Source organism: Olea europaea, chromosome 13 (assembly GCF_002742605.1).
Source record: "Olea europaea var. sylvestris chromosome 13, O_europaea_v1, whole genome shotgun sequence".
Taxonomy (NCBI): domain Eukaryota; kingdom Viridiplantae; phylum Streptophyta; class Magnoliopsida; order Lamiales; family Oleaceae; genus Olea; species Olea europaea.
In genome coordinates, this window is record NC_036249.1 from 26,620,975 (window position 1) to 26,634,833 (window position 13,859).

Here is a 13,859-nt window from a genome sequence, read left to right on the forward strand (position 1 = left end):
AAATGATAAAATATAATTGTAGTAGAAAACTATTATTATAGTTGTGATATACTACATCAAATCATTTGGTACGATATGCAAATCATTAGATACAAAAATCTCACAGTATAGAAACAATAGGTTAAATTTGGGGTATATGACAAAACTCAAGATTACTTAACCCTTGTTTGGTCCCATTATTTTCAAAATACAATTTTCTCTATCTTATTTCCAATCACACATTCTTAAATAAAATAATATTATACACAAACTCAAAATTTTTCCTTATTTTGTAACCACACATTTTCCCTCGGCATACTATTCCAAAATGTATTCTAGACAAAATATAGGTATCAAATAGGCTCTTAATAGGGAAGACTCAACATAGGAGAAGAAGAAAGAGAAGTCCAAAAGCAATCTTCAACTTGTGGATTCTCTTCCTAAAGAGAAGTTTTAGTGAAGAAAGAAGCAACATCGGAAAAGTTAATTCTCGTGGATTCAATATTTCATTGTGTTTGAATATGATAACATTTGTAACCTTTAGTAGTAGAAAAATATCCCAAGAAAATACACCAAAGGTCATTATGATCTCATTCTCCTCAATTATGGTTATGTACATGAACAAAAGTTATGCACCCAAAAATTTTGGGTGAAAAAAAAAAAAGAAAAAAAAAAATATATATATATATACATACACGCACGCATATATCCAATGATGGATTTTATCTTTGAGTGTCAAGTATATTTTAAGTTTCAAGACCCTTGACGGCATCACGTTGTTAAAATAGGTAGTAGTAAGAGCAATTTTACGAAACTACATGATAAACATTAAATCTCTATTTACTTCAAGATGTCTATTTTCCGTCTCAACTACCAACACGTAGATCTATGAATTGAATAGTCTGAATGATCAACTCTGCAAGTTAGAATCAATAAGTCTCCAAAATATTCATTTGAAAAAATTGAAGGATGATCATGATACTTCTCAAAAATTGAAATTCTAGATCGATGGGAACAACAATACCCTTTTTGTTCAATGAAATCCCAAATTGGATAGATCTATGAATTGAATAGTCTGAATGATCAACTCTGCAAGTTAGAATCAATAAGTCTTCAAAATATTCATTTGAAAAAATTGAAGGATGATCATGATACTTCTCAAAAATTGAAATTCTAGATCGATGGGAACAACAATACCCTTTTTGTTCAATGAAATCCCAAATTGGATAATTGACTCATTCCATATTAGAAATAATCGCAGGAAATCCTATGATAACATATTTTCCTATTTCTCAATAATATTTCATAATCAATACAACTGGCTGAATCCCGCGAAAACATTTCGTAGAAGTTCATTGATATCTTCTTTTTATAACGCAAATCAACTTCAATTCTTGAATAATCCACATCATTTCCACATTGCAAATTATGGACATCCTTATTTTCAGAAAAAGCAGAGAACAACGTTTTCAAATATGAGAAGCTTGGATGACTTAATGTTTTATGCCAAAGCTCAATTTCTTGTTTTGAAATAGATGTAAAAGAATTACTCAAGCATGTATTTAGATATCACTTTCTAAGTAGTAAAGCCCATCAATCTCCTTTCCAATGACAATCACCTTCCCTGTGTGCAAGTTCTAAAACTCACAGAAAAAAAAAACATGGTGATAAGATTAAAATTTCAGTGATTTTCCTAATTGAAAGAAGATTACATGACAATTTCAAAACAAGTAGTGCAGAGTCTAGTGAAATAAACTTTGAAAAAGGAATAGACCCATATACAGCAATAGATGGCAGCAACCCTTCCGCAACTATTGATTTTTTCTTTCTCAGAAAACAAAGAATAGGAAACAAACAAATTTGAATGGCTAGTCTTGCGATTTGGGGCTGAAGAATTACTCGAAAAGCTAGTTGCATTTAAGCAAGTTGAGTCAGCCAAAAGCAACAGGATGAGATATTAACATGTTGAAACTAATAAAAGAGGAAGCAGATTGGATTAGAATATGATTGAATAAGACAACTAGTGAGAATTTAACAGCATTGAAATTATATAAAACAGGCTTGAAAGAGGCAAGAGATGGTCTAAATCGGGTGTAAAATGATCAGAAAAGAAACCAGCATTCAACTACAATGTTTAAAAAAGCAGAATTAGGTATTGAGGCATTATTTCTTTGTGCTTTAAGGCATACACCTCAAGGTGCTTTGAGGCACAAAAATTAGTGAAAAAATTATAAATAATATAAAAATAAATATATAAATATAACACCACCATAAACAATCAATCTTAAAGAATTCTCCATCGAATTACATCAAAGTAAGTTAATAAAGTAGCGAATATTAAATTTCCCTGATTCCTGAGCAAGAACTTATTAAAAAATTAAATGACACTTTTAGAGGAGACGAAAAGCAAAAAATAAAGAAGAGAAACACACACACACACACACATATGTATATATATACCTGCAAGAAGCTGCCAGACTTGGAGAAGGAGTTTCTTCCTTCTTCAAGAAGCTGTCAATTGGGGTTTGCTAGTGGTATAAAGATTATGTTTTTTAATGTTCAGATAAATATTAATAGCCCAATTTTTTGTGTTTTATTTGAAAAGGTGGGCCCAACTTTTTTTAGGATAAAATACACAACTACAAGACTATAAGAATCACATTTCGCAACTAATAATCTTGTAAATACTTTTTCACAAATCAGGTGGTTATTTTCAATATATTAATACATAATAATATGTATTATTATAAGATAATATCCTCATTCTTGCATTATTTACTCTCCTAACCCCCTACCCCACCCTCAACATCACCTTCCAATTGCAAAGATATTTTCTGCCACAACACACACTCTCTCCTCAAATACAAACTCTCTACAAATGCAAATTCTTATTTAGAAACACAAAATGAAAGTGACCAACCATATTGACATTCCTGGTGAACACGTGGTTAGGGCTGGGCAAATCTCCCGAATTGAACCGACCGAACCGAACTTGAATCGAACCAAATCGAACCCGACGGTTCTTGTCAAATTAAATACCCGAACGGGTATCTAAATTGAGAATCGACTGGTACGGTTTGATTCTCGATTTTAGACCAAGAACCGAATAAGAACCGAATTTTTCTAATTTTTTTTTTATATTGAGTAAATCAGATTATTCTAATTTTAATTTTTTCTAAACAAATTAACGATTTCTAAATCCAAATTTTTGGCCCAATAATTTGATCCATTTCTAATTTTTTAATTTTTGGCCTAATTACCCATTTTATTGTTTCATTTCTTAGCCAAACAAAATCAAATCCATTAAATAACCCTAAACACCTACACTAAAGTGCATAACGTTGTCTCTACTCTCGCACTCACTCTCGCAACCTCACTAATATTCCAAAACTTATACAATCGTCGGCCGACACTGTGACCTCCGCCGACCGAAACTTTGATCGTAGCAATCATTTGAACAAAGCAGTTTACTAGTCTCTAACATTCCAAAACCATTGAATGTATCATTAGTTGTATTTATATAATGTTGTTATAAATGTTAAAAAATTTAATTATAATACAGGACCGAACTGAACCGAACCCGAACGGTTCCATAATTATATTTAGACCCAACGATTCCATTTACTAGATACCCGAAAATTTTGGTTCGATTCGGTTCTCTTAAGAACCGACCCGCGTCCACCCCTAAACGTGGTGGTGCATTGGTGATGGAGGTGCATTGCAGGTGATGTTGGAGCGTTGGACTTGACCTGCGTGGTGGTGCCGGACTACTGCGAATGATGGTGTTGGTGGTGGTGGTGAGGTGGCAACTATGTTTACCAAACACATATGCGTGGTGGTGGTGCATTGCAGATGATAATAGTGCATTGGAATTGATCTACATAGTGGTGGTGGTGGCAACATCTTAGGCACTGCGTGGTGGTGGTTGTGACCAAGTTTGTCTTCATTATGACTATCTATGACCAAGTTAATCTTAGCTGTTGTTTGATCACATACAGTCACAATAAATTATAATTAACACAGACTCGATCACAATCAGCACACACTTGATCAAAGATGGTCACCACAAATAAATTCACACACACAGTAGACCAACACCACAACACATACAGTCATAACCAATCACAATTAACAAGGACATGGTCACAATCGATTACAACTAACACGGACTTGGTCACAGAGCGCCTTGTAGCACAGGTGCTACGCATCAGCTTGAGGCACACCTTAAGACCTCCTTTTTAAACCATTTTCAACTGGTATAAATCTGCTAAAAACAATTGAACCTGATTAGAAACCTTGAACCATCCTAAAAAATATTTCAACCGGGCTGAGAATAGTCAGAATCAGATTGAAAAGTGCTGAACTAGCCAGAAAAAAAGGCTTAGCTGCTCTGTGATGTGCCGAATTGGCTTGAAAATAGGCTAAAATACTCTTAAAAACAAGAATGTATAATCCCGAAACTTCTTTTCAGCAATTAAGAACAAATTTCAAGCACAAACCAGCTTGTAAGAAGACCAAAATTTCAGTAATTTAAGCCGCAAAACAAATTAGCATGAGACTTCCTTTGATGGCATAGAATTTCATACATTCCACAGAAAAATTCTAAAGGTTATAACAAAACTATATAGGAAAGAAAATCCGACAACTTCCGAAATATCTCCTCTAATTATGTCCTAACATGTCTCCTCTAATTATGCCCTAACATCATTCCTCTAATTATTCCCTAACACTTCTTCTCTAATTATGCTATTGAGGTCAACTATACAATAATGAATCAATAAACTACAGCTATTTTTCACATGAATAAAGACCCATATACTGGATTTTTTCTTCAATAGACATTACTCAGATAACTGTAATAACAATTCACGTGATATACTCGCTAGTAAAATTTGTCTCAGTGACTCAGTTCAAAATCTAAATTAGAATGAGTGGAATCAGCATGTTCATCAGTCTGTAAAAAAAATGGTGATTAAATTTGACTATAAATTACAATACCAAAACCAAAATAGGAAAAATGCAGGATATGCTAATTTTGCTTTTACATACCGAAGGATACTTTCTTGGTGGTGCAAAACCTGTTGAGTTATGTACCCTTTTATACCACCAGGGAGCCCAAATCCCATCAACTGATTTTGGCCCAGCTTCCCATCTGAAAATAGAAAGATCAAATTCATGCACAGACTGGGGCTGCAAATTTGAGGGAAAATAAAAAATTACTGGCCTGACTCTAATTCCTTATCATTCCCCATTATCCTCCATGACTCATTGAAACATTCTTCTAAAAAGCAATGATAAAAGTGATACAAGAAGATGGTCACCTCAAGGCATGTAAAAAAAGACAGGAACTCTAGAATTGCAACCAACGTAAGGAAACGGTGAAAATATCATTATTGATGAGTCAACACACACAGATCGTTCAGCATTCATGGATAAATTTGGCGAAAGCAATCATAACACTTCCACTTGTATAGTTTGAGACAAATAGCAGTCACATTTGGAGAGCCGGCAGCTAATAAGTCTTCCACGTTACAAAACAATTTAATATCCAAATCTAACTGAGCAGGTAAATATTCTGTTTATGTATAAGAATGGCATAATATGATTGAGCAGTTCAGAAACTCTGGCATTTAGGAGAAATAGGAGAAGTAATACCAAGACCACAACTTGCAAGGGTATAATCAAGATACTCATCGTCAGACTCTACAGCGAAATATGCTAAAGAAAACAATGGTGACACAATATGACAATGTCAACAAGTTCATCTTTTTCTTTTTATGTGCGACTATGTACTCGATTCTTCATAATAACCAGTTAATAAAATGAGATTTGCTTAGAAAGGTATCATGATAACATCAATACTCAATATTTGACTAGACATGAATATCTTGAGTTTTGAACGTGAGACAAATTGTCTCTCACCTCACACTCTTCCACTAACTCAACCACCACTTGTTCAAACACGTTATCATGAGAAAATCAGATTCTTATAGATTGTCCAATAGAAAGATTCTTACACGACAAGTGACTAATTGAAAAATTAGGATATCAGTGCAATTCACTTAAGATGACAATCAAAAAATCAGGAAGATCTTACGCACGCCCAGAGGTTTTTACATTCTGGAATAGTTTGTTCTTACTTCAGCATAGAAGCTTGAAATGGAATATTGAGATCTTCACATAGACCACGTAAGGCAGCCTGCAGATAGATGCGAGTAAAATTTCAATCTAAAATCTTTTGGGAACTAGAAACTGGTGATTATGTATATGCTTCACATACATAAGGAAGTACGACCAAATCAAAGTATTCCACCAAACAATCTTGAGTAAACATATAAAGTATGCTTCTGCATAAAATAGATATGTGCAGCCTCAAATCCTAAATATGTGATCTAAAAGAAATTTTTTTCGAGAACCAACCATTGAGGTGAACAAAATGATCGAATATCACCTGTTAAGCAAGGAAACTCCCCCTGGCTGGACAAATATTGAACAAGCAACCTCCTAAAACACTCTAGGACACGTCCATTTTCTTTATATATTTTTTAACCTTTCAATGGCGTCCTGTATTTTTCTGTTAATAATTTCTGACATGCAAGATGCATGTCCGCTACACATGAAGGACTCGAGAAATCCCATTTTGTAATTACTATTGCCACATTTGTGTAATGAAATCGACATAATGTAAAAACTTCTATGAACTTCATCTCGAATTTGTCTTAATCCTCTATTTCTTAATCCTCTATTTCAAAAGATCTCTCTTGCAAAATTCATAATCAAATACAAATAATATTGAATTTACTAAAAAATTAAGCCCTTGTTTGGGCCCCATTTTTTTAAGAATGCATTTTTTCAAAACTCATTTTCAACCACACATTCTTCTATAAAAAAATTATACACGTATTTTTCAAAAACTTTCTCTCTCTTTTTAACCATTCATTCTCCAAAAAACTAATATTCCATAATGTATTTTATCTCATAAATGGGAATCAAATAATTTAAGAATTTTTGTGAAATGTCACTAACATGTCTGTAACCTACTTTTTTGAACTGAAGGCATGTTTTAATTTATTATGTAATTTACTGTTGGCACCAGTAAAAAATAGTCCAACAGTTTCAAAGAAATTTAATACAATATGCCCCCCAACCACCCCCAAAAAAAATCAAAAGAATCAAAGAAAAATAATATTATATTTACTGAAAAATTAGAGTAAAAAATAATATAATATATTAATCTATAAATTTAAAAATTTTTGTGATATGTCCCTAACATGTCTGTAACCTACTTTTTCAATAGTTAAATGAAGACGTGTTTGAGTCCATGTCTACTTCCGGGGTTCATATACGTGTTTCATAAGAAATCAAATTGTTCTTCAATGCACAGGCAATATAAGTGTTGACTTTCTACCCAAAAGTATAAATATTCAACACACACAATCAAAATAACAGTGGAAAATAAGACTATCATGAAGAGCTAAATATTATGTATGGTGGAAAAACAAATTACCTATTTCATTCAAGACAATGCTATCTCTATAAATATAAAAGAAAAACAAATAATTATGGATGGTGCATATGTATATCAGGATGAGGAGAAGTAAAAAGCTGTTCAAATAGACATAGGTATCCCAGTAATTATTATATTAGACATATGCATTGTACTAATAGAAAGGAGAGGACTGCCTTAGGGATCAGTAAGAAACCCACAGGCTAGGCTACCAATCATAAGATGTGCCACCGCACAATCAAATTAAATAGAGTTCAGAAAGGAAGCACTAGGATCACACTCTGCAATATAAAATGGTTATGAAATTCATGACTCCCATATTGTTTTCAAATTTTTTTCTTACTTCTGGTATGTGTGTTCTTTCATTAGCTGTTTGAAGTCAGTTCCTATAGTTCGTTATCAAAGGTTATGTACATCTAAGATCGACAAACACGTGCTGCACACATTTTTTTCCCCCTTATTCAATAAGAATCATGAATTTATTGAAAAATAACAGTAAGGCAAAGGACATGGCCTCTGTCACTAAAATGTAAAAAAGAAAACTAACAGTATAATGCATCTAAAAACCAAGAACTCACAAAAATGGAAAAATCTTTAAATTCCTCAGAGGTAGAAGCATGTAAAGAAGCTATTACCTTCTGAAGGTGAAACCAGAAAAATATTTCACTATATTTTCACGCTTTTGATGTGCAATTTATAGATCCTATTTATAGTAGAGGAAAGACATAAAAGAAAGGAAATAAATCTCCTATAAACTCTAATCAAATTACAATATTCTATCTACGGTAAATAAAATCTTCACCAATCTCCTTAATCATCTTCCCAATCAATTCGAGATTTCCAACACTTCCCTCGAGTTGGATCATAAATGTTTATCATATCCAACTTGGAGATGAAATCATCAAATTCTATTTTGTTAGTCCTTTGGTCAAGATATCTGCAGTTTGTGCTTGCATGTGGATATAGGTCATACAAACAGTTCCTTCATCACCTTTTCTTCAATTAAGTGTTTGTTCACCTCTACATGCTTAGTTCGATCGTGTTGATTGGGATTAAGGGAAATGTTGATAGCTACTTTGTTATCACAATAGAATTTGATTAGCAACTTTCTTGTGATATGTAGTTCTTCCAGGAGCTTTCTTAATCACAATCCTTCACATATTCCTTATGCCACAACTCTGAACTTAGCGTCAACACTGCTTTTGGCTACCATATTTTGTTTCTTGCTTATCCAATTTACTAGATTTCTCCGCACAAAAGGCCATGGTATACTTAAGGTATAAGCAAGGCCAATGTGATTATACACTCTTCATAAAGCACAAATCTCTAGGTAAACTATGTGCTTTAATTATTTAGTAGATAACATCATTATGAGTAAATTGACAAGCTATGTTACCACTTGACAACAAAATTTGAGATCAAAGACCTAGGAAGATTGAAATTCTTTCCAAGAATAGAAGACCTATTCAAAAAGTACTTTTCTATCTCAACAAAAGTATACCCTTGATACTAAAGGAAACAGGAACATTAGTATGCAAACTAGTGGAAATTAACGTTCTTTGTTAAATTTAAACTGAACTCTGTGTGTACAACATTTGACATTCTATGTTAGATTTAAACTGATAATTTGAAATTTGTAATTTCAAGACTTTTATTTAATATGAAAATTTTCGCTTAAATTGTTAGTTTATTATTATCGAATTACCAATCAAATCTCAAATAAAAAAAGGAAAAGTGAATTTCCGTTTAAATTAGATAAAAGAAGATTTTCGTAACACTTCAAGTCTATTTTTATAAAATAAAAATGAAATAGATTTTGAGGGCGTTACACAACCACTTTAAACTAATCTATCAATTGGCAAGTGCACTTGAATGAACGTTTGCTTCCAAAATAACAGAATCATATGCTTATCAAGGCAATTTGAGCAGTTAGCGTTGCAATCATTTGTTTTCGTAATGTAGTCTACCATGCTAGTATATTATACTTCTCATTAGTGGATTCACTTACAGCTTTTGTAGATGAGTTGCATATTTGTTACTAGCAGGAGCTTAGCATCAATATTTGATTCAAATGAAATCTCCAAGTAATGGACTATGGGTGAGAGCTAAATGTCCTCCTTGAATATATTGTTGTGATCTATCTCGTCGGAATCAAATTCTCTCATCCGATGAGATAATAGGGATCATAATAGATATTTATTATATGAAAACTTTACAAGTTTAGATTCTTATTTTAGGAAAATTAATTAAAGCTTAGTTTTACAGATTTTCTAGAATCTTATGTTACGTCTTTAGTTGTTTTCCTGCTTAAATTAGACTACTTGAAACCCTATTGTAACGACCCGGGTCTCTGTATCCAAACCGTTAGCTTACGTACTGTCCACTTTGAGTGGGTCTTGTGCCTAATTGCCTTATTGGTACCATGATTTAACTTAAGTCTTACTTAAGGGAAAGGTTATGAGTTCGAATCCTAGGGAACGCGACAGAAAGCCATGAAGGGTAAGTGGGCACAAGGCCCACCTAAAGCGAATAGTACGTAAGCTAACGGATTGGGTACAAAGACCCGAGTTAGTACAAGGATTCAACTTAAATCTTACTTAAGGAAAAGGTTATGAGTTCAAATCCTAGGGAATGCGACAGAAAGTCGTGAGGGGTAAGTAGGCGCAAGGCTCACTCAAAGCGAACAGTACGTAAGCTAACGACTTGGGTGCAGAGACCCGGGTCGTTACACCTATAAAGAGTTCAATGCATCGGAGTACTTATACTTTGATAATCAAATAAACTATAATTTCCTCTCTCTAAATTGTTTCTCTTTTCTCTCTCTCTATCTCTATTCTCACTCTTCTTCTCTCTTTCTCCATCTTCTCTTCTCCTCTTCTTTTATTCTCTTCTCTTCTCTCTTTCTGCTACAACTCTATTTCTTGTTTGATTGCGTTCTTCGTGACCATGAGTATCGAGACCATGAACAAATGAAAAACTAACGCCAATTTTAAAATGAAAAGATATTATAGAAACTGATTATCAAGATTCTTGTGACATTGTCAATTTAGCTAGCCCCTACCTCCCCAAAGTAGCACATATTTTATGGCTCAGGAAAGATTTTTAAGTCACTTGCATTTTCCAGAATCACATCAATATATAATGGTACATCACAATTTTTAAAAAATAAATAAATACATAAAGAGAGGGGGAGGGAAAAGCTTCCTGCAGAATTAAGTTAATAAAGAGAACACTCCAAACCTCGGGATTTTCTTGAAGCGCTGTTGCATCAATAATGTGAGGGGGCTTTCCTAGTTCACACAGCTCACTGTAAACGGAGACCAAGCTAGCCAACCCAAGCTCAAGAAAGGATGGGGCCACAACCTTCTCAAATGATGGCTGACAATACATGGAAACATAGATTGATAAATTGAGGGACAGTTAAAGTACAAGCGGTTTTACATGCATGAAACAAAGATTATAGCAAATCCATAAGCATCTCATGACATTTACTAAATGAACTCATTTCTTTTGACAAGTTTGTTAACTGGTCAAGGATTAAACTAGGCCTAGACTTTTAGCTTGAAAAAGAAGCCAATTAAAAATTTGGTATTATAGCATGAAAAGAAAAGGTTGCATTTAATATGAATGCACATAAACTGAATATATCGGAGCCTAAATCTTACATATTACAAAAATATCTAAGAAGATACAGTCTATAATATGACATTTACCAGAATATTAAGGGGATTTCGTATTAGTATGAAGTGCTTTCCTTTTTTCAGTAACTCATCTGTCAATCCAGGTAAACGTTGTTTAGCAATGTGCTGCAGATATAAATGAGGAAAAAAAAATGAATAAGCACAGCAGAAGTAATAGTATCGTAGTATCAAATGGAGAAACGTCTTTAATTTGAACAATCGTCTACATATTGATGCTTATTGAACACCAAATCTCAAACAGAACAAATAGAATAAAAACAGTTTACCTTGCAGTACCGATATTTTTTCTGGCCAGGGCCAAAAATAATCTCTTTCACAACCTTATTTCCATCAGAGTCCTGTGAATTTTAGACAATTAACAAGAAGCATTTTTCCCGGTATGTATCCAATATATTAACGAATGGAACTTATCCAGAAATACAAATATTAAAAGAACAAGCATTTATATCTAAATGTTCAAATGCAAATGCAAGATCTGCACTAATTTGCCTCCACTTTGCTTTAACAAAGAATGTCATAAAATGTAAAAGGTGGTTCGACCCCACTCCAGAAAAAATAAAATAAAGAAAAACACCTTCAATACATAACTTAGATCTTCCTCATTTCACAAACAATTTAGGATGAGGCATAGTTGTATCTGGTCAATATTAAGTTATTCCAATAGAAGAAAGTAACACCATAGGAAACAATGAAATATACCTAGTAGTTCAAAATAAACAAGACAGGGCACCAATACTTCATAGATTATCTGACACAGCATAAGACACTAGTAGAGAGGATTAAACTTTAATGGGTAGTATTAACAAGGAAAAAGAAGCTAAATTTATTTTCATTATAGTGTCAAGGTCCTGGCAAATCAAACATGCACTCAGGATATATGACTACTGATTACAAAACCGTACTTGAGTGGGAATGGTCAAAATGCAAATGGCTCCAATGAGTAGAGAGATTTAACTAATTTGCAGCAATGTAATCTTACATACCATCTTTGACAAAAGCTCTTCTCGATAGGGCCTCTCCACCCCTGTTACCCTAAGAAAATTTGCATAAAGGGGTTCGTCAAGCACTTCCATGTCATCTCTCTGGGAAAATCATGAAGGGAAGTTTTGCATTATCAAGAAACATGGAGCATCATCAAGCAACAGCAACATAAAATGTGTTCCTAATGCTGTCAATTAGGCAGACCTGCTACTGATGCTGATTTTGGCATTAGTAGACTAATCACCTCTATAGTGATTAGACTCAATCGAGAATGGGAACTAATATGATTTGCTTTAAAAAGATATATAAGATAAGAATATCGACTTCTCAGACAGAATAGCTAAGAACGGTAGACTAATTGGCAGCATAGTGCAAGCTAAAACTACACCCACCTCTTATTAGTTATATCAACAAAAGTAAGGTTTTGATGATAAAGGCCAGGTCTTTGTTCATTGCAAACACAGATGAAGATCAACTGATGCCACTGAGAACTTCTGAGCATTCATCACATCTTACTTTCTGGATTACTTGATAAATAATGCCCTCATATTTTGATTTACAGTTTCACATACTTCAGATGCACAAGAAGTCATTGAATTGGGAAAAAAATGTAATCTAACTCTTCTTTTATTTTGTTTTAGAACGGAACAAAATGGTAGAAAACCACAATATGCATCTGATATGATCAGCCTCAAAATATCACAATTCTAACAACAGTTCTCACTGTAAACCCACTGAAAAACAAAGCTGCCCCATAATTCCATTACGAAGGTCAATAATATATAACACGAATGCAATCCAACGCTTCTGGAAATAATTCAATTCACATCAAATTTGCTAAAATTGACAATAACTCCACTTAATTTTGAAAGTCATCTTCAAACTTAATTTGCATAGGAAACATAAATGTAACAAAGAAAAAGTTAGACAAGACAAAATTTTCGAAACTTAAGCAATAGTATTTTAAATTTCACAATTGATGCATTAGAAATCTCTGCTCCAACAGTAAAAATGAAATAAAAAGTGAACTATGACAGACAGCAGAAGAAGAAAATTTGACAGAATTAGAACAAATTCGAGCAGCAATACTTCGAATTCAACTTGCATAAAAATTAATTCAGAATAAAATGAGAAATTGGTTGCAAAGATTCAGAGTGAACGGGGGATTACCTGAGCAAAAGAGTACATGAGGCTGGTGCTGAGGGACCTGGGCGCCGACCATGAGTGTATAACCTCTATATCTGCTTCATTTCTCTTCTCCATTTCCATTTTCCACCAACAACAAAGGAAAAAATATTATCGGGATGTCGACGAGAACAAGGGAGGATATTGATAGGATACAGTAATTACAGGCCCTTTGATTCTTATTTGTAAAAAAATTTATCTCTCTCTATCCTTTTTAAAAACGCAATCTTCATCATAAATAATATTACAAGTATACTAAAAACTTTTCCATATTTTTCATCCAAACATTATCCATCAATTCACTTTTCCATAAAACAAAACCCTCATAATATTAAAACAAGGAAAATTATATTTTAGGTCCTGAATCTATCGGAAATATAGTAGTTAAGTCCTCAACCAACAATAATATATTGAATGAAAAACTCAAATTAAAAAAAAAAATGACAAACATATCGCTACTTTTAATTGAAGAGGAAAAGAAAATGAGAAGGAATAAAGAAAAACAT

The 13,859-nt window shown here is 33.2% G+C and overlaps 1 protein-coding gene across 1 annotated transcript in view; it reads right to left on the bottom strand.

Annotated features, from left to right (window-relative positions):
- Positions 1-13,574, bottom strand: part of LOC111408062 (branched-chain-amino-acid aminotransferase-like protein 1) — a 46,326-nt gene extending 32,752 nt beyond the window's left edge. Inside the window, exons 1-7 of the mRNA XM_023037827.1 lie at positions 13,339-13,574; positions 12,171-12,269; positions 11,454-11,525; positions 11,200-11,292; positions 10,727-10,864; positions 6,120-6,178; positions 5,029-5,131 (exon numbers count right to left, since the gene is read on the bottom strand). Of these exons, the coding sequence (XP_022893595.1) occupies positions 5,029-5,131; positions 6,120-6,178; positions 10,727-10,864; positions 11,200-11,292; positions 11,454-11,525; positions 12,171-12,269; positions 13,339-13,437 (663 nt within the window). The 5' untranslated portion in view covers positions 13,438-13,574. The remainder of the gene's footprint in view (positions 1-5,028; positions 5,132-6,119; positions 6,179-10,726; positions 10,865-11,199; positions 11,293-11,453; positions 11,526-12,170; positions 12,270-13,338) is intronic.
- Positions 13,575-13,859: the final 285 nt, after the last annotated feature.